Source organism: Canis lupus, chromosome 15 (assembly GCF_048164855.1).
Source record: "Canis lupus baileyi chromosome 15, mCanLup2.hap1, whole genome shotgun sequence".
NCBI lineage: Eukaryota > Metazoa > Chordata > Mammalia > Carnivora > Canidae > Canis > Canis lupus.
In genome coordinates this window covers 34,618,579-34,642,822 of record NC_132852.1, presented here as the reverse complement: position 1 = coordinate 34,642,822, position 24,244 = coordinate 34,618,579, and the positions used below count along the sequence as shown (strand labels likewise).

The 24,244-nt window shown below is 37.5% G+C and overlaps 1 protein-coding gene across 8 annotated transcripts in view; it reads left to right on the top strand.

Moving 5' to 3' along the window:
- The window catches only part of NSD3 (nuclear receptor binding SET domain protein 3), a 123,803-nt gene that overhangs the window by 30,343 nt on the left and 69,216 nt on the right, over positions 1–24,244 (top strand). For all 8 annotated transcript variants that reach the window (XM_072776472.1, XM_072776477.1, XM_072776476.1 and 5 more), the window contains exon 2: positions 19,036–19,754. In XM_072776472.1, the coding sequence (XP_072632573.1) occupies positions 19,080–19,754 (675 nt within the window). In that variant the 5' untranslated portion in view covers positions 19,036–19,079. The remainder of the gene's footprint in view (positions 1–19,035; positions 19,755–24,244) is intronic.

Sequence of the window (24,244 nt, the reverse complement as noted above, 5' to 3'; positions counted from 1 at the left end):
AGGCAGAGACACAGGCAGAGGGAGGAGCAGGCTCCATGCAGAGAGCCTGATGTGGGACTTGATCCTAGAGCTCCGGAATCATTCCCTGAGCCAAAGGCAGAAGCTCAGCCACTGAGCCACCGAGGCGTCCCAAGGCACCCTTCTTATAGATTAAGCATGTTTCCCAAATTTTAACCTTAAAGAATCTCAGGTTTCTTTTTTTTTTAAGATTATTTATTTATATATTCATGAGAGACCCAGAGAGAGAGAGAGAGAGAGGCAGAGATACAGGCAGAGGGAGAATCAGGCTCCATGCTGGGAACCCCACATGGGACTCCATCCCAGGTCTCCAGGATCACACCTCCGGCTGAAGGTGGCGCTAAACCGCTGAGCCACCTGGGCTGCCTGAGTCTCAGGTTTCACCCAGGCAACCTATGTACTGAAAATAATGGACTATATTTGATTGATTGATTGATTGATTGATTGAAAGAGAGCTCTAGCAGGGGCTGGGGAGCGGGGGCCGAGGGAGAGGGAGAAAGAGAAGCAGGCTCCCAGCTGAGCAGAGATCCCATGTGGGGCTTGATTCCAGGACCCTGGGATCATGACCCAAGTGGAAGACAAACACTTAACCATGATTGACCCACCCAGGTGTGCCAATGAACCATATTTAAAAAAAAAATATTAATTCCCCTCTCTCATTTTCTTTTTGGTGTAAATTTGGAGGGTAAAAAGAATATGGTGAAAATCTCACCTGGGTGGCTCAGTCAGTTAAGTGTCTGTCTTTGGCTTAGGTCATGATCCTGGGGTCCTGGGTCCCTGCTCAGTAGGGAGCCTGCTTCTCCCTCTGTTCTCCCCAGGCCCCACTTGTGCTCTCTCTTGCATTTTCTCTCTCTCTCTCTCTCTCTCTTTCAAATAAATAAATAAATAAATAAATAAATAAATAAATAAATAAATAAATAAATAAAATTTTAGAAAAAAACCTCTCTTGATGCAGTCATCTAGAAATCTTCATATTCTGTCAATAAGTATGAGTTATAGTTGAGAGGTTTTTGGGGGGGTGATCAAGTATGTGTGTTTGTATTAAATTGATTTCAAATACAAGATCTAATTGTCAAACCTGAGTGATCATTTTGTTAGAAATCAGTATGTCAGTATATTTGGTAGCTTTCTCTTGTTATACCCCAAAGAGTGTATACTTAAGCTTGCTTTTTTATGTACTACATTTCAAGTTTTTGCTCCAGGACAAAATTACCCTTAATTTTTAAACATTATAGGTTTAAAAAATTTTTTTAAATAACGTTTTGTTGCAGAAATTACCAAACAATAAAAATGCCAGGTTTTCAAGAACCAGCATTACTGGTTCATTACTATAGATTGTGTACTCCATTCCTGTTACTATAGAAACACATATAAACTGTGAGTTTATTATAAACCTTGAGAAATGTTCCTTGCAACACTTCACATAAAAAACATCTGGATCCCTTGTTTACCTGGGATAAAGGAAGACCATTCCCTTCCTCCGTGTTGTAGAAATTACATTCATTATATTCACCTATTGTTTTAGCCATAACATTTCTAATGTTTTATATCATGTAGCTTTGTGTTTTAGGATGGTTGGTAATTACTGGAATAAGTTCAGAAAATTAAGATTGGTATTCATGCCTATTCAACTAACTGTGACTGAAAATTGTTTTTTGAGACCTTCTACATTCTGAATTTCAGATCTATAGTTTTAATAACTCTAGGGTTTTAAGTAAATATGCTTATTTGAAGTTTTTTATATCTTTTGGTCTTTTGTTGGGTTAATAGACTCTGGAAATTGATTTGATTTCATTCCAGTCCCTTGGGGCTTTAAGCCTTTTGGGTAAGTTTAGCCCCGAACTACGGATAATCTGTAGTGGCTAGGTAAGCAGTTATCAGTCAAATTTTGTCAAGGATATTACCTGTGGAGACTATAACCGTGTTTATATTCTCTTATATTCGGCATGGAAAGATCCTCAACAATTGTGTAAAGCATTTTGTTTATGTGTAATAACTCCCTTGAGTTTATACATTTCAGTTTAAATACTCATTAAGCCCCACCTCTTAGCCTTCACTTCGGGCTCTTTAGAGACACATGGATAAATAAAATTACTTCCTACTTTTTTAAAAAAATCACATAAACATATTGTTTTCTGAGTTATTTTAAGATATATATATATATAGTATATCTTAGGAATATACATATATATATGTGTATATATATATATATATATATATATATATATATATGTGTGTGTGTATATATATAGTGTATCTTAGGAACATAAAGGAAAGTTACTCAGACTAGCCTAGAGCTTAAGTGACTACTTATTGAAAATGGCTTTCCGAGCTCAGAAGATGGTTAAAAGTCAAGCAAAAAAAGGTATAAAAGGGGTATTAGGTATCAGATTACATTGGTAAAGGCACAGTGGTATGAAATCATCGTGTGTATACTAATTCCCAGTAGTCTAACATTACTAGTGTACAGAAGTGACTGGAGATTGGACACCTAGGTAGAGAGACCTTGCTTGGAGGGCTTTTGAGTGCTCTGCTGGCCAAAGTACCATTATTTAGTCTCCCACCAAACTTTTTTTATTTTATTTTATTTATTTATTCATGAGCAACACAGATAGATGCAGAGACACAGGCAGAGGGAGAAGCAAGCTCCATGCAGGGAGCCCGATGTGGGACCCGATCCCGGGACTCCAGGATCATACCCTGGGCCAAAGGCTGGCGCCAAACCGCTGAGCCACCCAGGGATCCCCTCTTCCACCAAACTTTAATTCTGGGGAGTGAGACTGGGGAAGTGTGAAGTGTAAAATGTATTTTTGCTGTTATTGTTGCTATTTATATACTTAGAGATTTTGAGAAATTAGTTTACTTGTTAAGAGCTATCGCTGTGGAACAGAGAGGCTTTGATTTATAGGATGTCTGTCTATGAGCAAGTTACTTAGTCATTCTGGTCTTTGTGTTTCATTTGTAAAATAAGCATCATTTACTCAAAAGGGAGTAAAAAGGAGTAAAAAATAAACGTGAAGCAGTGAGGATGGTTTGACATAATAAGCACTCAAATGTTAGCCTTCATTATTATTTTTATTTTAGTAATACAAAAAATTAAAACATACCATCTTTATTAGGGATTTATTAAGGATAAAGGTGTAAGGATTTTTGGGGCCTATACCGAGTGGTTTTAAAATTAGAGGGTGCAAAACGCCTAACCTCCAAATCCTACCTGTCTTTCATGGCCCGAATGCCTCCTTGCCTAGTGAACATTGTTCTTCTTAAATGTCAGTTTTAATTGTGATGGTTACACAATTTAATTCTTAGTCACCTTCTGATTCATGTTGTTCACATTATTTACTATTTTATGACTCTTGCCCATAAAATCTCATCTAGTATACTAAAGAGATTGTAAATGCCTTTAGGCCGGAGATCAGGTTTTTCACAAGTTCTGTGTACCCAACATCACACTGACTGATGATAATAGCCAACAAGTACTGAGCTCTAACTATACTCCAGGCACTGTCCAAAGTACTGCTCACAGATTAACTATTAATTCTTTCAACAGTTCTGTATAAAGTAGACAATTACAAATAAACAGTTTCTGGGTAAGGAAACAGATCTAGGGTGATTAAGTTGCCAAAGTCACGTAGCTAATAAGCCTTAGATTTGGGTTTTTTTTTTTTGTTTTTTTTTTTTTAGATTTGGGTTTTGAACCTGGCAGTTTGATTCTGAGCCTATATTTTCAACCACAGTGCTTGCTAGAGAGCCATTTAATTCGTTAAGGTCTTAACTATTTATTTATTTTTTTAAAATTTATTTATTTATTCTTGAGAGACACAAAGAGAGAGAGGCAGAGACATAGGTAGAGGGAGAAGCAGGATCCTCGCAAGGAAACCCGATGTGGGACTGGATCCCGGATCCCAGGATCACGCCATGCCCTGAGCCAAAGGCCCACGCTCAACCGCTGAGCCACCCAGGCGTCTCAAGGTCTTAACTATTTAGATCAATTGGTGTGTGTGCTGTTTGGAACCTAGCTGTCAGACTCCAGTGCACACAAAAATCACTATATAGGAGAATTTATAGTCCTAAAATGTCTTTCTTTTAAAAATTATCAAAACTTTTCTTGGTTGTATTATTGTATCATTTGGAGGTATAATATGAAAAAGCATGGCTCTATTCATGTTTTGACTTTCTAGAAAAGGTAACAATGTAGAACATTTGGCTTGGTTGGTCAGAATATGGTGTCAAGTGTTTTTTTGTTTTGTCTTGTTTTGATTTTAAATAATCTCTACGCCTAATGCAGGGCTTGAATTCACAACTCAGAGATCAAGAGTTGCATGCTCTACCAACTGAGCCAGCCAGGTGCCATGGTGCCAAGTTTTATTTATTTATTTATTTTTTATTTTTATTTTTTTGTTGTTGTTGGTGCCAAGTTTTAATGCAGGCTTTTACCACTTTAAGAAACTGAGCTTTTTCTTTTCAGAATTTCTTCCAAACCCTAACCAAGTTATTTTGTTTTTTTCCCAACTTTTTACTTTTATGGTTTAGGGAAGTTAAAAGAGTATTATGGTCAACACCTAGATTAGCCAATGGTTAACATTTTGCCTCTTTTTATATGTACTTTTTAAATCCCAAGACATTTGAAAGTTGTGCTCCCATGGCACTTGAAATATTTCAGTATGGCTCTCCTAAGAATAAGGACATTCTTTTTTCTTTTTTTTTAATTTTTAAAAAATTTTTATTTATTTATGATAGTCACAGAGAGAGAGAGAGAGGCAGAGACATAGGCAGAGGGAGAAGCAGGCTCCATGCACCGGGAGCCCGATGTGGGATTCGATCCTGGGTCTCCAGAATCGCGCCCTGGGCCAAAGGCAGGCGCCAAACCGCTGCGCCACCCAGGGATCCCAGGACATTCTTATATAAACTGAATACTATTATCATACCCTTGAGAATGAATAGCTCCATTTTTTAATGGCCAGTCCATAGAAATTCTAAGTTTTCTCCAAAATACATTTTTTTACCTGTGTATTTAAATTTGTGATTTCATCACAGTTCATGCATTACATTGGTTGTTAAATCTCTTAAAATCTAGAAGAATCTTTCCATCTTTTGTTCATTTATAACTTTAGCTTTTTTGAAGAGCCCAGACCAGTTGCCTGAGAGAATGTTCCATATTTTGTATTTGTCTGATTGTTTCCTCATTGTGAGATTTAGTTTAAGCATTGGGAAGAATACTTAGGAGATGACGATGTGTTAATGAATCACATGATGAGGCCCATAATGCCAGGTTGTCCCGCTTTTGGTAATGCCATGTTTAATCACTTGTTTAAAATAATGCCTGCCAGATCTATTGTATGTGTTTCTGTTTGCAATTAGTAAGTAATCTGTGGAATAACAAATATTTAAACTGTCATTCACTTGTCCCATTTTTGCCCAGAAACCCTTAGTGGATCTTTTCGTATTTCCTAGAATGTAAGAATAAAGGATGTTAATTGTAAGGTATGTGTTTTGCAAATATTTTCTCCCTGCCTAAAATGCACCTTTTCTTTTTTTTTTCTTTTTTTAAAATTGAAGTATAGTTGACATAAAATATTAGTTTAAGGTGTACAATGCAATGATATAACAATTATTTACATTATAAAATGCTCTTCACAGTAAGTATAGTTACCATACAAATTTATTACAATATCATTGACTATATTTCCTATGTTGTACTTTTCATCCTCATGACCTACTTATTTTACAACTGAAAGTTTGTACCTAATAATCCTCTTCATCTGTTTTGCCTATACTCCCACCCCCTGCCTCTCTGGGAACCAATAGTTTGTGTGTTTATAAGCAGTTTCTGGGTTTTTTGGTTGGGTTTGTGTTTTGTTTTTTTGTTTTTTGTTTTGCTCATATTTTGTGTTTTTTAGATACCACATATAAGTGGGATCATATAGTGTTTGTCTTTGACTTCACACTTATCATAATATCCTCTAGATCTATCCAAATGGCAAGATTTCATTATTTTTTATGGCTGATATTTTACTGGGTATATATATCACATCTTTATTCATGTGATCAAGCCCAATGTGGGGCTTGATCCTAGGACTCTGGGATTATGACCTGAGCCAAAGGCAGACACTTAACCAACTAAGCTACCCAGGCCTGTGTTTTTATTTTCTTTGGCCCAGAGTGATGTTACTGGATTGTATTGTATCTATTTTTAGTTTTTTGAACCTCTATACTGTTTTCTTTCTTTTTTTTTTTTTTTAAGATTTTATTTATTTATTCATGAGAGACAGAGAGAGAGAGAGACGGGCAGAGGGAGAAGCAAGCGCCATGCAGGGAGCCCAACACAGGACTCGATCCTGGGTCTCCAGGATCAGGCCCTGGGCTGAATGCTACGCTAAACTGCTGAGCCACCCAGGCTGCCCTCTATACTGTTTTCTTTTTTTTTTTTTTTTTAACCAAATGTGTTTTTTTTTTTTTTTTTTTTTTTTATTTATCTATGATAGTCACAGAGAGAGAGAGAGAGAGAGAGAGAGGCAGAGACATAGGCAGAGGGAGAAGCAGGCTCCATGCACCGGGAGCCCGACGTGGGATTCGATCCCGGGTCTCCAGGATCGCGCCCTGGTCCAAAGGCAGGCGCCAAACCGCTGCGCCACCCAGGGATCCCTCTATACTGTTTTCTATTGCAATTGTACCAGTTTACATTCTCACCAACAGTGCACAAATGTTTCTTTTTCTCCACATCATGACTAACACTATTTCTTGTTTTTACATTCTGACTGATGTGAGGTGATATCTTATTGTGATTTTGATTTGTATTTCCCAGATAATTAGAATGATGTTGAGCATCTTTTCATGTGTCTGTTGGCCATCTGTATGTCGTCTTTGGAAAAATGTCTCTTCAGGTCCTCTTGCCTATTTTAATCAGATTATTTGGGTTTTTTGTCATCAGCAAATAATGACAGTTTTACTTCTTCCTTGTTAGATGTCTTTTATTTCTTTTTCTTGTCCTAATTGCTATGGCTAGGACTTCAGAACTGCATTGAATAAAAGTGGCATGAGTAGACATCCTTGTCTTGTTCTTGATTTTAAAGGAAAAGTTTTTAGCTTTTCATAATTTAATATGTTGTTAGCTGCAGGTTTTTCACATATTCTCTTTATTATGTTGAGGTATGTGCTCTTGATACCCACTTTGTTGAGAGTTTTTATCATGAATGAATATCATATTCTTTTCTGCATCTGTTGAGATGTTCCTATGATTTTTATCCTTCATTTTAATGTGACGTATCGTGTTGACTGATTTGTACATAATGCACCACCCTTGCATCTCTGGAACAAATCTCACTTGATTGTAGTGAATGATTTTTTTTTTTAAAGATTTTATTTTTATTTATTTATGAGAGACACAGGCAGAGAGAGAAGTAGGCTCCATGCAGGGAACCCGAAGCGGGACTTTGTCCTGGATTCTAGGTTCACGCCCCCGGCTGAAGGCAGACATGCCCAACCACTGATCCACTCAGGCGTCCCTGATCTTTTTAATGTATTGTTGAATTTTATTTGCTAACCTTTTGTTGAGGATTTTGCATCTGTGATCATCAGGGCTATTGGTCTGTCATTTTCTTCTTCTTTTTCTTCTGTAGTATCTTTGTCTAGGTTTGATCTCAGCCTAATGCTGGCCTCATAAAATGAATTTGTAAGCATTCCTTCCTCTTCTATTTCTTTGAAATAGTTTGAGAAGGATAGGTATTAAGTCTTCTTCAAATGTTTGGTAGAATTCACCTGTGAAGCCACCTGGTGGTTATGGACTTTTGTTTGTTGCAAGTTTTTATTTTTATTTTTTTCTTATTTTATTTATTTATTTATTTTTAATTTTTATTTATTTATGATAGTCACAGAGAGAGAGAGAGAGAGAGAGAGGCAGAGACTCAGGCCGAGGGAGAAGCAGGCTCCATGCACCGGGAGCCCGACGTGGGATTCGACCCCGGGTCTCCAGGATCGCGCCCTGGGCCAAAGGCAGGCACCAAACCGCTGCGCCACCCAGGGATCCCTGTTGCAAGTTTTTAGATTACCATTTCAGTTTCATTACTCGTAATTGATCTGTTCAGATTTTCTTTTCTTCCTGATTCAGTCGTTGAAGATTGTATGTTCCTAGGAATCTATCCATTTCTTCTAAGTTATCCAGTTTGTTGCCATATAATTTTTATAGTAGTCTCTTATAATCCTTTGTTTTTTTTTTTTTTTAAGATTTTTTATTTTATTTATTCATGAGAGACACAGAGCGAGAGAGAGAGAGAGGCAGAGACACAGGCAGAGGAGAAGCAGGCTCCCTGCAGGGAGCCCGACATGGGACTCGATCCCGGGACTCCAGGATCACGCCCTGGGCTGCAGGTGGCGCTAAACCGCTGCACCACCAGGGCTGCCCCTCTTATAATCCTTTGTGTTTCTTCAGTGTTGGTTATAACTTTTCCTCTTTCATTTCTGATTTTATTTATTTGAGTTCTCTTCTTATTGAGTCTGGCTAAAAGTTTATCAATCTTGTTTATCTTTTCAAAGAGCCAGCTTTTAGTGTCACTGATCTTTTCTACTTTTTTTTTTTTTTAGTTTTTATTTCATTTATTTCTGCCCTGTCGTTATTGTTTCTTTTTTTCTACTAACTTTTTTCCTTTTTCTTTTTCTTTTTCTAATTCCATTAGGTGTATGGTTAGACTATTTGAGATTTTTGTTTCTGCTGCTAAGCCTGTCTTGCTCTAACTTTCCCTCTATTGAACCATTATATTTCCATTTTAATTTGTCTTCAGGTGTTTTTTGATTTCCTCTTTGACTTCTTTCTTGACCTATTGGTTGTTTACTAGTAGTATGTTCTTTAGCTTCTTGTGTGTTTGTGTTTTTTGCAGTTGTTTTCTTGTAATTGATTTCTAGTTCTATACTGTTGTGGTCAGAAAAGATGCTTGATATTTCAGTCTTCTTAAATTTATTGAGACTGCTTTGTGGTCTAACATGTTGTCTATCCTAGAGAATGTTCTGTGTGCACTTGAAAAGATCTGGCTTGTTTGGGTATTCTGGTATTTTTGGGGTGGAATGTTCTGTATATATCTGTTAAGTCCATCTGGTTTATTGTATCACTCAAAGCCACTGTTTCCTTATTGATTTTTGTCTGGATGATCTGCCTATTAATGTACATGGGGGAATTAGAATCCCCTACTATTATTGTGTTACTGTCAAATTTCTCCTTTTATGTCTGTTAATATTTGTTTTATATATTTAGGTGCTTTATGTTTGGTACATTGAATATTTACAATTGTAATATTCTCTTTTTGGATTGATACCTTTATCATTATGTAATGCCCTTTTAACTGTTTATTACAGCCTTTATTTTGAGGTCTGTTTTGTCTGATAGAAATATTACTACTCCAGCTTTTCCTTTTTTCCATTTGTATGGAATATCTTTTTCCAGTTACTCATTTTCAGTCTGTATGTGTCTTTGAGTCTTAAGTGAGAGCCTCTTGTAGACAGTGTAGAGATAGGTTTTGTTTTTTATCCATTCGGTCACCCTGTGTCTTTTGGAGCAGTTAGTCCATTTACGTTTAAAGTAATTATTGATAAGTATGTACTTATTGCCATTTAGTTCATTTTTTCCACTTTTTTTGGTAGTTCTCTGTTCCTTTTTTCTCTTGCTCTTTTTCATCATGATTTGATGACTTTCTTAAGTGTTATGCTTGGATTTCTGTTTCTTTTTTGTGTATTGATTATAGTTTTTTGGTATGTGTTTACTGTGAGTTTCATAAATAACATCCTATGTGTATGGTTGCTTAAATTCAAACATATTCTAAGAGCGCTACATTTTTTACTCCCTCTTTCACATGTCATATATATATGACATCATATTTTACATCTTTTTTAATTTTTTGTACCCCTTAACTGATTTTTGTAGATATAGTTGACTTTACTACTTTCGTCTTTTTTAAAAAAATATTTTATTTATTTTATTCATGAGAGACACACAGAGGCAGAGACATAGGCACAGAGAGAAGGAGGCTCCCTGTGGGAAGCCTGATGTGGAACTTGATCCCAGGACCTGAGGCAAAGGCAGATGCTCAACAACTGAGCCACCCAGGTGCCTAGCTACTTTTGTCTTTTAATCTGCATACTAGCTTTATAAGTGATTTATTTACTACTTTTACTTATATTTGCTTTTACCAGTGAAATTTATTCCTTTTATAATTTTCTTCCTGTTAGTGCCTTTTTTTTTTCCTGCTTAAAGGAGTCCCTTTAACATTCCTCCCTACCACCCCTTTAATATTTCATGTAAGGGGATCCCTGGGTGGCCCAGCGGTTTAGCGCTTGCCTTCAGCCCAGGGCGTGATCCTGGAGTCCCGGGATTGAGTCCCATGTTGGGCTCCCTGTATGGAGCCTGCTTCTCCCTCTGGCTGTCTCTCTGCTTCTCTCTCTCTGTATCTCTCATGAATAAATAAATAAAATCTTAAAAAAAAAATTTCATGTAAGATCAGTTGAGTGGTGATGAATTCCATTAACTTTTATTTGTCAGTGAAACTCTTTCTTTCTTCTTCAATTCTGAGTGATAACCTTTCTGGAGAGAGTATTCTTGGATGTAGGTTTTTTTCCTTTCAGCACTTTAACTATATCATGCACTCTCTTCTGGCTTGTAAGGTTTCTGCTGAAAAATCAGTGGATAATGTTGTGGTGTTTCCTTGTAGATAACTATATGCTTTTCTCTTGCTGCTTTAAAGATTCTCTATTTTAAAAAAAATAAAATAAAATAAAAAAAAATAAAGATTCTCTATTTTTAATTTTTGATATTTTAATAACGGTGTATCTTGGTGTGGATTTCTTTGGGTCCAGCTTGTTTGGGGGTGTCTTTGCTTTCTGGACCTGAGTGTCTATTTTCTCCAGGTTAGGGAAATTTTCAGCTGTTATTTCTTCAAATAAGTTCTTTGCCCCTTTTCTTCTTCTTCTTCTTCTGGGATTCTTATAATGTGAATGTTAGTGTGCTTGATATTGTTCTGTTGGTTCCTTAACCTTCCTAATTTTAAAAAAAGTTTTTATTTATTTATTTAAGTAATCTCTACACCCAACATGCGGCTTGAATTCACAATCTTGAGATCATGAGCCGCACATTCTTCCAGCTGAGCCAACCAGGTGCCCCAGCCTGTCCTCATTTAAAGAAATTCTTTTTGCTGTTCAGTTTGAGTGCTATCCACTGCCCTGTCTTACAGATCTCTGAACTGTTCTTTTGCTTCCTTTAATCTGTTATTGACTCCTCCTAGGATTTCTCGCACTCTCTCTCTTTTTAAGATTTTATTTATCTGAGAGAGAGAGAGAGAGAGAGACTGAGCTGGGGAGAGTGGCAGAGGGAAAGGGAGAAGCAGATCTCCCACCAAACAGGGAGCCTGACGGGGGGCTCAATCCCAGGACCCTGGGATCATGACCTGAGCTGAAGGCAGACTCTTAATTGATTGAGCACCCAGGTACCCCTCCCTCTAGGATTTTTCATTTCAGTTATTATATTCTTCAGATCTGATTGGCTCTTTTTTATATTTTCTGTCTCTGTTGAAGTTCTCACTGAGTTCATCCACTTTTCTCTCAAGTCTGGCTAGAATCTTTATGACCATTACTTTGAACTCTTTATCAGATAGATTTCTTATCTGTATTTTGTTTTATTCTTTTTTGGAGATTTTGTCTTAGTCTTCTATTTGGAACATATTCCTCTGTCTTCTGTTTTGTCTGACTCTCTGTGTTTGTTTCAGTGTATTTAGAGTATGTCAGTTATGTCTCCTGGTCTTAAAAGTAATTGCCTTATTTGGAAGACATTCTATAGTGAGTCGCCCTTTTCACCAGAACCAGGTGCTCCAGAGTTGTCCCCTGTTTGGGCTGCATATGTCCTCCTGTTGTGACTGGGCCCTCATTGCTATGGGTGTGCTGTTGGTGGGTGGGGTTGTCCCTAAGTCCAGCTGTCAGCAGTAACCAGCCACGACCATTGCAGATGCACTGGTGGACAGAGGTAACCCTCAACAGGGCTGTCCCTTAAGCTTTCTGGTTGTGGTGTAGTCATTCCCAGCACAGCTGACTGAGAAGTTTGACTGTAGGTGCTGAAGACATGCAGTGGGTTGAGCTGGCCCCCTGCAAAGCTGGCTGAGAGGCCTGACCACAACTGCTGTGGGCATGCTAGCGGGCAGAGCTGGCTCACCGCCTTCCCTGGGGCAGAAGTCACATTGAATGGGCACTGATCCTGGATCAGGGCTGCCTGCAGAGTGTGGTGGGGTAGTAGTCCTTTTGCGAGGTGTTGCTTGCTCCTGGTGGAAGCTGCCTGTGGGTTTGGTGGGGTAGGAGCTGCTCTGGAGGGGCCCCTGCTGGGATGAGTGGGTTGGATGGGGTAGGTCCACAGGGGAACTCCAGAGCCAGCCAGTGGTATCAGCAGGGTAGATGGAGAGCATCAGGCCTGGCTCATGCAGGTGTCCAGCCAACTAGGCTGAAGGAAGGCAAGAAAAATGGCTCACCAGCAGTTCCATTCCTGGAGAAAGCTGTCACAGATCCCTGTGTCTCCAGCATATGTCCAAAATCTCAATAAGTCTCCTTCACTATAACCTAGGCATTTTCAAACTGATGCTGCTATGCAGCATCAAACCAAGTGACCTAGTGCTGGCCCTTTAAGAACAAAGTCTTGATTTTCTGTAGCCCTCTGGATCTCTGAGAGTTAGCTCAGGATTTTCAAAGCCAGACATTATGGGAGTTTGTCTTCCTAGTGTACAACCCCAAGGCCAGGGGTCCCCAGTGTGGGGCTTGATCCCCTCCTCAGGTTGCACCTCTGTGCCTAGATATCCCTCCCACTTGTAGGTCCCTGCACCAGGGATTTGATTCCCGACCATGTGTCTGCCCCTCTGACCCTTCTCATTGTGGCCTTTTCTTTATGTCTTTAGCTGTGGATGATCTGTTCTGCTAGTCTTCAGGTTGTTTTCAGAGTGAGTTGCATGACATGTAGTTGTCCTGATGTGTCTGTGGCAGAACGGGAGCTCAGGATCTTCCTACTTTGCCATCTTTCCCTGTTCTCATGGCTATACTTTAAATTACCTTTTTTAAAAATTTTTTTTTTAACTGTGTCCTTTGAAAAGCAAAAGTTTTACATTTTGAAGTCCATTTTGTCGATTATTTTCTTTCATAGTGCATGATATTTAAGAAAATTTTTCCCTAACTCAGTGTTGTATTTTGTCCCTGTTTTTATTCTAGAAGTTTTATCATGTTGACTTTAGTATTAGTTTTATGAACTAATTTAGTTATTTTTGTGTATAATATAAGGGTTCTGTACCATTATCTAGTCAATTGTTCCAGCCCCATTTGTTGAAAATACTGTCCTCTCCCCTTGAATAACCACCTTTGTGGTAGATCAATTGGTCATGTAACTATGGGTATCAATATTGTAAATATTTATTTATTACTTTTTATAATGGGCATAACACATTTTTAACAAACAAGGAATTAGTGGGTGAGTAAAGTTATACTGTAGGGTAATATCCCCAGAAATGTGGCAGGTAAATGGAGGTATACTAGTTATAAGCCCTTAGAGGACAGGGACTGTTTCTTTCATTTATTAATTGAGCAATATTGAGTAAGGCATACATGGTCTCTCCCCATCTCTGCCTTTGTAGAGCATGTAATCGAGTAAGAGAGACAGACAATAAGAAGCTAAACACATATTTGTGTGACATATATTATGGTAAATGCTATAAGGAGAAAAATTGGCTTAGTCAATAGAATGAGCATGGGATCTCAGAAGGCCTCTTGGGGGGATTATGTGTGTGTTCAGGTAGCTGGAGTAGCATATGTGAAAATCCTGTTTGCAAAGATGAAGTTGGCACATCTGAGAAACTAAAAAGAAGCCAATGTGGCTGGAATGTGGTGCTTGCAGCAGAGTATTGGTAAATAATTTTGGAAATGTAAAATGAGGTCTGACTATCCAGGAACTTGCTGGGCATGATAAATAGTCTGGATTTTATTTGAGTGCATTGGGAGAGCACTGAAGGTTTGTTCTTTGGTTTTTGCTTAAGACTATGTAACTACTATGTAGATCAATACATTAAATATAACCAGCAGCTCAGAAACCTCCCTTATGGTCTTATCCAGTGTTATAGCCTGCTCCCCCACCTCCAGTAAGTACTGTTCTGACAGATGTCTCCACAGTTTGTTTATTTGAGAGAGAGAGCACTTGCATAAGCAGAGGGAGGGGCACAGGGAGAGAGCAAATCCTCAAGCCAACTCCCTGCTGGGCAGAGCACCAGACTCATGGCTTGATCCCAGGACCCTGAGAGATCATGACCTAAGCCAAAGTCAGATGCTTAACTGACTGAGCCACCCAGGCATCCCTCCATAGAGTTAATTTTAACTTTATCCTGTTTTTTTGAACCTTATATAAATGAAATCACATTGTGTACTATATAAATGGAATCATTGTGTCTGGCTTCTTTCACTCAGAATGACACTTTGAGAACCCTCTATGTTGTTGAGTATAGCAATAATTCATTTTTCTTGCCATGTTTTGAGGAGTAGTCCAATGATTGGGTTAATTGTTAAAAAGTGACTGGTTGTTATATGGGCAAATAGATCATAGGCAAGAGAAGCATGAAGACTGAGAAGGTAACTATGGAATAGACTAAGTGAGGGGCTTGGACTAGTGGGAAGAAGAAAAGATATGGAATGAAATAGACAAATATGAGATGTATGCTTTGGAGATACTCTAGGAGTTTACTAATACACTGGGTAAGAGCAGGAATGAAGGTAAGGGATTTATCATAGTCCCAGGTTTTTGGCTTGGACAACTGATAGATGGAGATTTCTTTTTTTCCTTGTAGGAAGGGCTGGAGGAAGGACACATGTAAGTGAATAGGAACTAAATTCATTATTAGGTATTTCAAGATGTTTGTGAGATACAAGAGAAGCTGTCAGATGTGTATTTGAATTGCAGCTATGGAACATATTGGGAAAAAATGCAAAGCATAGATAATTTGCAGGTGAGGTGGCAGCTGCCATATAAATAGCACTGTATTGAGTTACAAGATCTGAATTTCACCATTTTATTCAACTTCTGTTGACTGTGTGGTTAAAGGCAGATCACTTGATCTTTTTGAGTGCCATTTCTTCACTTCTGTAACATGGGAATAATACTTTGCTCCTTAGGATTAAACAAAGTGTAATATGTTAGCAAGGCCACATCTTACAATTATTTGGACCAGTGGATGCTCAGAAAAGTTTATTTGTGCATATACAATTTGAGTTGGTAGGAAAGTCAGATTATGGAAGACTTTGAAAGGCTTAGAAGGGGCTTGGTATATAATATGGAGCTTTAAAGTTTCTTAGTATGGGAATAGATTCATCAAAGTTTGGCTTAAGGACACATCTTCCAACTGCTGTGCAGGAAGAAGTTAAAGATTAGAAATATCTAGAAAATCAGTTGTCATAGTTCAGGATTAAGGTGCTGAGGGCCTGGCCTGACATGGATCAAGAAGAAATCAGAGATTTCAATAAAAGAACGTACAAGATTTGTTCAGTGCTTCACTTTATGGCTTCACAGAGGGGTAAGAACCAGCCACCCAGGCAACATGAGGCTTCTAGCCTAGGAAGCTAGAAAAATGGTGGAAGCAATGACAAATCTGGGGTAGTCTGAAAGGAAAACTGAGTTAGGGAAAGGACAGTTCATTTAGTTTTGAACATATGACTCTCATAGTATGGTTGTCTTGGGGTAGCTGGATATTCTCTGGCAGTTAGATGTTGTAAAGAGGCAGGATTAGAAAGAAGGCAAGAGATTGATTCTTTTTCAGATTTAATCATTAATGGGCTTTATAGTCTTGGAAAATTTAGCATCTCAAATATTAAATCTAGTTATCTAAAAAATTAAGCTAACACTCTGTCAGCCTTACAGAATTGTTTTGAGGATCAAATAAGAATGCATTGAAAATATTCTATAATTGTAAGATGGTAGTGTTATTTCTTTTCTCAGTTCAAACTAAAATATTTGGTTCTAGGGCTAGAGAAGAAAAGGGGGGAAAATACCAGACTTCTTAAAAGTTTGTATTTGGAACTAAATCAGAAACATCAGAAGCCATAGTCTCTGAATACATATGCCTGAAAACCTCTGTAGACTATAATTTGGGAGACTAATCTGGAAGCTGATCTTGTATATGACAGTTTTAAGGCCCAAAAACACAGGTTGCATCTTGTCAAATGTCAGTATTTAACTTGCCTGAGTTGGAGGTTTGAAGAACTTTTGAATTCCACCTGTATAGTTGCCTGTGTTTGTTTACAGAGTTTTAGAACATCCAGTTCTCATGTCTGTGAGCTATGCATTTTTGCAAGGGTCAAATTAAGGTGATGTTTCAACTCTTCAGCCATGCATAAAGAAGTGGTTCCTAATATTTATCAGCATTATCAGTATGTTATGTTGGTTAGCATCACCAACTCTGAAACCAGACTAGATCAAATCCCAGCTCTGTTGATTAATGACTAGCCTTGTGCGCTTGAGTAAGTCATTTAACCTTGGTGTACTTCTATTTCCTGGTCTGTAATGGGAACTAATATTAACATCTACCTGAAGGTTGTTGGGAGGATTGAATGTAGTACCATATGTGAAGCACTTAGAATGGTTCCTGGTACATACTAAGCGCTATTTAGGTGTTAGTGGTGGTTATTATGGAATAGTTAAGTGTTATTTTGGCAGTCATCAGGAATAAGGTACATGAACAAAAGAACTGAATTCTCTCGGAAGTTATGGCTGAGTGAAGTGGAAGTGGTAATGTGAAAAAATCACAGACTATAGAGTCAGACGTACTTAGATTCAAATAGTAATTCTGCCCCCTTTGCTATATGATTTAAGCAAGGCACCTAACCCCTCTGAAGCTCAGTTTCTTTTACCTATGAACCAGGAGTCACCATACCTATCCTGCGGAGTTGTTATAAGGATTAAATGAGATAATGTATAAAGTCCTTGGCCCAGAATAAATGCTAAAAAAATAAGAGTGCTAACACCCCTCTGTACCTCTTTCCACTATAGAGTGGTATGGACAGTTTGATTTCCTGTATGCTCTTGTACTCATTTGTTTGCAATTCTAGAACTTCTGAAATTCTTTCCATTTGCTAATAGTGTAAACAGCAGCTGTTTAATCGGATATACCTTTAAAACTGTATTGTCAGCAATCATTTCCTTCTTTGTTGTTTTGCGTTACATGCTTTATCATTATGGTAAATCCTACTGGAATCAAGATGGTAGACATTATTAATTGGTCATAGACTCGAACTGGACTGTAGTCTCACAGTCCTTCTTCACAGTATTTCAAGCAGCTAAACCCAGTTCATCAAACTCAGTCCAGTAGGGAAATATTTTCTGCCTTAGAGCCTTCTAGAAGAAATGTTTATGAGATTATCAAAATAATATCTGAATTGTCCATTAATCCTGTCTCAAGATGTGGGCTTGTCAAACTTTATAACAACATAGAGTGATCTTAGAATGTTTCCTAACAGAGGCTTATCTATATTCCAACATTGTTCCATAATGTGAGCATCTTTAGGCACCTTCTAGAGTAGGTCCAATAATCATAAGAGTATAAAGCAGTAACTACAATGCAAAGATTGTAATGCAATGACCCAACTAAGAGGGTGCATCAGAATCAGCTGGAATGTGGTCTTAAAATATTCATACTCTGGGCCTCACCCCAGATTTATTGAATGAGATTCATCAGTAGATAGACCTTGATTGACATGTATTTTGTAAAACTATCCCAGATGATTCTATTTATGCCCCTGGTTAAAAATAGCTAAATACTGACAAGGGTATAGAGAATCAGGCTTCCTCATGTGCTATTGGCATGAGGGTAAATTGATATAGTACCGCCTATAGAACAGTTTTGCTGTATCTATCAAAATTTCAAATCTGTCCAATAGGAATACATACATCCACAAAGATCTAGTTTCAAGAAAGTTTCTTATAGACCTATTTATAATTTCAAACAGTTGTGAGCAGCTGAATGATTGTCAGTATACAAATGGTTAAGTACATACACTGTGGTATAGATACCACAGTGGTTTACTGTGTAACTATTTAAATAATAAAGTATTTTTGAAAATTATACATGCGGATATAGAAATATATCTAGGATATATTTTTTAAAAATATTTTATTTATTTATTCACGAGAGACACAGAGAGAGAGATAGAGGCAGAGACACAGGCAGAGGGAGAAGCAGGCTCCATGCAGGGAGCCCGACGTGGGACTCGATCCCGGGTCTCCAGGATCATGCCCTGTGCTGAAGGTGGCGCTAAACCGCTGAGCCACCAGGGCTGCCCTCTAGGATATATTGTTAAATTGAATAAGCAAATTACAGAATAAACCCATTTTAAAAACTTTATATGTAAATATATATAAAGATTTGGAAGAATACTCATCAAAGTATTTACAGTGGTTATCCATGACAGAAGAATGGGAATGATGGAGGGGGAAGTATAGGCAGGCCTTTTTACTTTTATATTTTGAATATTTGCAATAAGATTTTGTTATTTTGTAATAACAAAGAGAAACACTGAACAAAACACTGAGTGATTTAAAGGAAACTTGTATGAAACCTAATTTATATGTGTCAGAATACTGCTTACTTTGTAAATACCAGTTTTAACCTGAGACTTATAATTTCTAACTTGTGAAACCAAAAGGAATGCAAAACTATTCTGAATGTTTACTAAGAGGATAAAGTTTTGTTACATTAAAATTTATGAAAGTAATTGAGAGTTTCAAATAGTATTTAAAGTAAAAAGCATTTACCTTGTATCAGAATTATATTAGCTACCTGTTTTAAAAATATTTAGTGTTTGTGGAAACACTGACTTTAAATATTTAAAATATTTAGTGTTTCACATCAGGATATGAAAATTGGGTACAGGATATTTTAGTGAATTCTTTTTCAATTGATAGGCCTCTAGCTTGTGAGGATATTAACACCTTTTAATCTCTCTCTCTCTTTTTTTTTTTTTTTTAAACTTTAGGCCCGATGAGAGAAAGGGAAAGTTAAGGATGCTGGAGCAGAACAATGGATTTCTCTTTCTCTTTCATGCAAGGGATCATGGGAAACACAATTCAGCAACCACCTCAACTCATTGACTCCGCCAACATCCGTCAGGAGGATGCCTTTGATAACAACAGTGACATTGTTGAAGATGGTGGCCAGACACCATATGAAGCTACCTTGCAGCAAGGCTTTCAATACCCACCTACAACGGAAGATCTTCCTCCACTCACAAATGGCTATCCACCATCAATCAGCATGTATGAAACTCAAACCAAATACCAGTCATATAATCAGTATCCCAATGGATCAGCCAATGGCTTTGGTGCAGTTAGAAACTTTAGCCCCACTGACTATTACCATTCAGAAATTCCAAACACAAGACCACATGAAATTCTGGAAAAACCTTCTCCTCCACAACTACCACCTCCTCCTTCGGTACCACAAACTGTGATTCCAAAGAAGACTGGCTCACCTGAAATTAAACTAAAAATAACCAAAACTATCCAGAATGGCAGGGAATTGTTTGAGTCTTCCCTTTGTGGAGACCTTTTAAATGAAGTACAAGCAAGTGAGCACACAAAATCAAAGCATGAAAGCAGAAAAGAAAAGAGGAAAAAAAGCAACAAGCATGACTCATGTAGATCTGAAGAGCGCAAGTCACACAAAATCCCCAAATTAGAGCCAGAGGAACAAAATGTAAGTTGAAATATCTTTTTTTTTTTTTTAAAGATTTTATTTATTTATTCATAGAGACAGAGAGAGAGAGAGAGGGGCAGAGGCACAGGCAGAGGGAGAAGCAGGCTCCATGCAGGGAGCCTGATGTGGGACTCGATCCAGGGGCCCTAGGATCACACCTCAGGCTGCAGGCGGCGCTAAACTGCTGCGCCACCAGGGCTGCCCTGAAATATCTTTTTGAAAAGTTTTTTAATATTTCAGATTTACTGGAAGTCCAAGGTAAATTTTTCAATTTTTATCCCTTCAAATTTAAATATTTCTGATAACTTCTTTCTTCTAACCCCTAGTCAGGAGCTGAGGATGTTATAATGGGTGCTGAGTAAAATTTTTTGAATAAATGAATGGATGTCATTAGAGTGAAATATTTTTGAAAACATGGGACACTAAGGGACACCTGGGTGGTGCCTCAACGGTTGATCGTCTGCCTTTGGCTCAGGGCATGATCCTGGAGTTCTGGGCTCAAGTCCCACATTAGGCTCCCCACATGGAGCCAGCTTCTCCCTCTGCCTGTCTCTCTGGCCTCTCTGTCTTCTCTCTGTGTCTCTTGAATACATAAATAAAATCTTAAAAAAAAATATGGGACACTAAGAACCTTGCTGCTTATGTTTTTTTTTTTAATTTAATAGCTTCACTTATTTTTGTTTGCATATAATAAACTCCTTTTTTTTTAAGAGGAACAGGAAAAGCAAAGAGAAATGGTTAATAATATTAGTTTTCTTTCTTTTGACCAACTTTTTCCAGTGTTAATGACCTAACACTCATTACTAGTGTGTTTGCTACAAAATAATATGAAGTAATAGAAGAACTCTTTTTATTAAAATCAGAGTTAGTATTCATATATATTAAAACTTCAGGCAGAATTTTTATAAAAGTCATCCTTCATTGGTAACTTAAGATGCATGCTACTGAGTTTTTTTTTTTTTTTAGTATACCTGAGGTTTCAGTATGAATTTTCTTAATAATAGGTATGTAACAAATCAATTCTACCTTGAATGTTTAGTTGGTATTCAAATACATGTATGAATTGAAGACATTTCTCAGACGTTGATTTGGGAAGAAATAAATATTTGTTTTACAACACTAGTCTGCTTTTATATCTGGTATGTCTGAATAAATTAATGTGTTATATTCTTTTTAAAGAAATGTTTACTTCATACCAGCTCACCTTTTCCTTGATAGTTGGGTTCCAAAAGAAGACAACATATGTACTTACATATGAACATACATATACAAGTTCAGATAGTGTTAAGTGCTAATGAAAATAAAACTGGGTAGTGAGATAAAGAGATTATTATTTTTTTATAAAGGTTTTTATTTATTCATGAGAGAGAGATTGAGGCAGAGACACAGGCAGAGGGAGAAGCAGGCTTCATGCAGGTTGCCCAATGTGGGACTCAATGTGGGACTCGGTCCCAGGTCTCCAGGCTCACACCCTGGGCAAAAGGTGGCGCTAAACCGCTGAGCCACCCAGGCTGCCCCAAAAGAGATTATTTAAAGACACTTTAGCTATTCTGGTGTCTTAGTTCTGCATTTGTAAGATGAAGGCTTTGTAACTAAGTAGTTTCTAAAATGCCATTTGATTTATTAAATCATTTATTAAATGCCCCACCCCTGAACTTAGCTTATATTGTATCTTATACTGGCTGTTTCTTAAGTAAGAATACATGGAAGGAGAAAAGTTAACCTTTTGTACTTCAGATGCATTCACTGTAGCATTTTTTTAGACCTGCAGTAAAAAAGTATGTGATGCACTGTGACCCTTGGGAATCACAAAAATGCATAAAACCTGAATTTGGTTAAAACCAAAGCTAAAGGGATCCCTGGGTGGCGCAGCGGTTTAGCGCCTGCCTTTGGCCCAGGGCACGATCCTGGAGACCCGGGATCGAATCCCACGTCAGGCTCCCGGTGCATGGAGCCTGCTTCTCCCTCTGCCTGTGTCTCTGCCTCTCTCTCTCTCTCTCTCTGTGTGACTATCATAAATAAATAAAAATAAAACAAAAGAATTAAAAAAAAAAAAAAAAACCAAAGCTAAAAACAAACAAACAAAAAAAAAAAACCAAAGCTAAAGCTTAGTTCCTGAGAACTGTTTTGTTGGCCCTTCTTGCTTTTTTGCTCTAGAGAATCTGGCAAATAGAATATCAATTTTACTTCCTGGGCTAGACTTTTTACTTCTATTGATAAAGTACATTCAAAAATATATTCCAAAATAGAAATAGGTCTAGAAGCAGTTAGAAGCAGGGTAAGACAATCTGCTCACTTTTTGTATTTCCGTTTTGTTTATTGGAATCTAGGAAAAAAATCAGTGCAATGATATTTCTAATAGTCACTTAAAAAATTTTTTTTAAAGATTTTATTCATGAGAGACAGGCAGAGACATAAGCAAAGGGAGAAGCAGGCTCCCTGTGGGGAGCCCCATGTGGGGCTCAATCCCCAGACCCTGGGATTACAACCTGAGCTTAAGGCACATGCTCAACCGCTGAGCCACCAAGACATCTGTAAAAAAAATTTTTTTAAGATTTTATTTATTTGACAGAGAGTGAACGAGCACAAGCTAGGGGAGGGGTAGAGGGAGAGAGAGAAGCAGACTCCCTACTGAGCAAGGAGCACAACTTGGGGGCTGTACCCTGGGATCATAACCCAAGCCAAAGGCCGATGCTTAAGTAAGCCACCCACACGCCCCTCTAATAAGTCACTTTGTAATGAGATTTTAAAGCCAGTTCTTTGTTGGATATCTGCTATGACTACTCTTTGTATCACTTAAACCTTCAGTTAATTGTTATATCCAGGGATTCAAATGATTACATATGATTTAAAAGTTTTAGTTCATTTTCTTTTTTGGTAAATCATGTGGGGCATAATTTAATATTTCATTATTTAAGATCTTGAGGTGTAAGAGATAAAGATGTAGAAAGTGATATTGATTGCACTAAATATTACCAAGACTGTTGCCTGAAAGTTGAGTTTTTGGTGAAAATCCAGGTTTTTTTGCTTTGTTTCTCTCCTTCCCCTTCCCATTCCCTGTCCTTTTCTCTCCTTGCCCTCTTTTCCCTCCCCCTATTCTTCTTTCCCTCTTTCTCTATGTTACTCTCTCTCCTTGCCCATCTTCCTTTTTTTTTTTTCCCAAAGGGAAAAGAGAGTTCTTATTAGTTGATTTTGATTAATTAAAATGTATCACACATGGGGAATAGTTATAACCATAAGAGATGGGTGCCATAAAAGTTATACTCCATTCTGATAACAGAATGTTAAAGCTAGAGCTCTCAAGGCTCTTGCTTGTTATTAGTGTCATGCTTCAATAAACTGTACAGATGACCAGCAATGTTCACAAAATAATTGGTTTTGTAATCTTATGGGTTTTTTTTTTTTTTAATTAGGTTTCCTTAACTTGAACATTTATTTTGTTTCCCTTAGGACAGTCTTTTGTAAGTGTTTCATTTCTGATACCCTTGTGCCTCCTAATTGTTACTAAGGGTCCAAGCCCTTGGTATTTAACATTGTAGAGGGCTTAGAAATGAAAAAGGAGCTCAAGTCAGAGTCTGCTGACGCCACTGGACAGCTCCCCTCCCCAGATGCTTTAGAGAAGTATAATGAAAATTGAGTGCTTGGAGAAAAAGTTTGAAATGATTGTCCTTAAGCTGGATTTGCTTTTATATATAATTTTGTTCTTTAAAAGTCCATTCATAGGGTGTTTTTTCTTTCTTTCCTTTTTTTTTTTTTGAGCAAACAATCTCATTTGAAGTAATAGTTTGTGATTTCACTCACTGTCCCCCCCCCCTTTTTTTTTGCTTTTTTCTTGGTATTTGATCTACAAGTATTTCCTCCCAATTCTGAGCTGTTTGGCCTTCTAAATAGTGGCTGTTACTTGGAACAACTTAAGTATATCTTCTCAGCAATAAAATATGTCCAAATATCTAGGCAGCAGGAGACTTGAGATCACTACTGAAATTGTATATTTTGTAAAGCTGGCTTAGCTGTTTTTCCTCCTATCAAATTAGAAACATGTGGAAATGTTTCTGCATGTAGTCCTCCTTGGCAGGTGTCATGCCTCCTGGGTATGAGTGTAGGATCTATTCAAACATTGGTCTTCCACCAGCACTTCAGTGGGCTTATCCACTAAGACTAGTCTTTATTAACTCTTAGCTTGCCATTTTCACTTATAAAAAGCCAAATACTGGCTTCAGTTCCATTAGCAAAGTTAGAGGTTACATTTGGTTCTCTAGCCTCAGAGTGTTATGTCTTAAAATTCTTAGAAACTGTTCACATGCAAAATGTTCTTTTTGTACAAGTGATTAAGATTATGAACTTAAGCAGTTATTCAGAAAGTTAAAAAAATGCACGAATAATTTATTGCCTTTGAACTTTTCTTCCACCTTAAATGTTAATATAAGTTTTGGGTTTTTAAAAAGAGTATGATTTTACTTAATGTTTTGAAAATTATTAGCGGTTAGGAA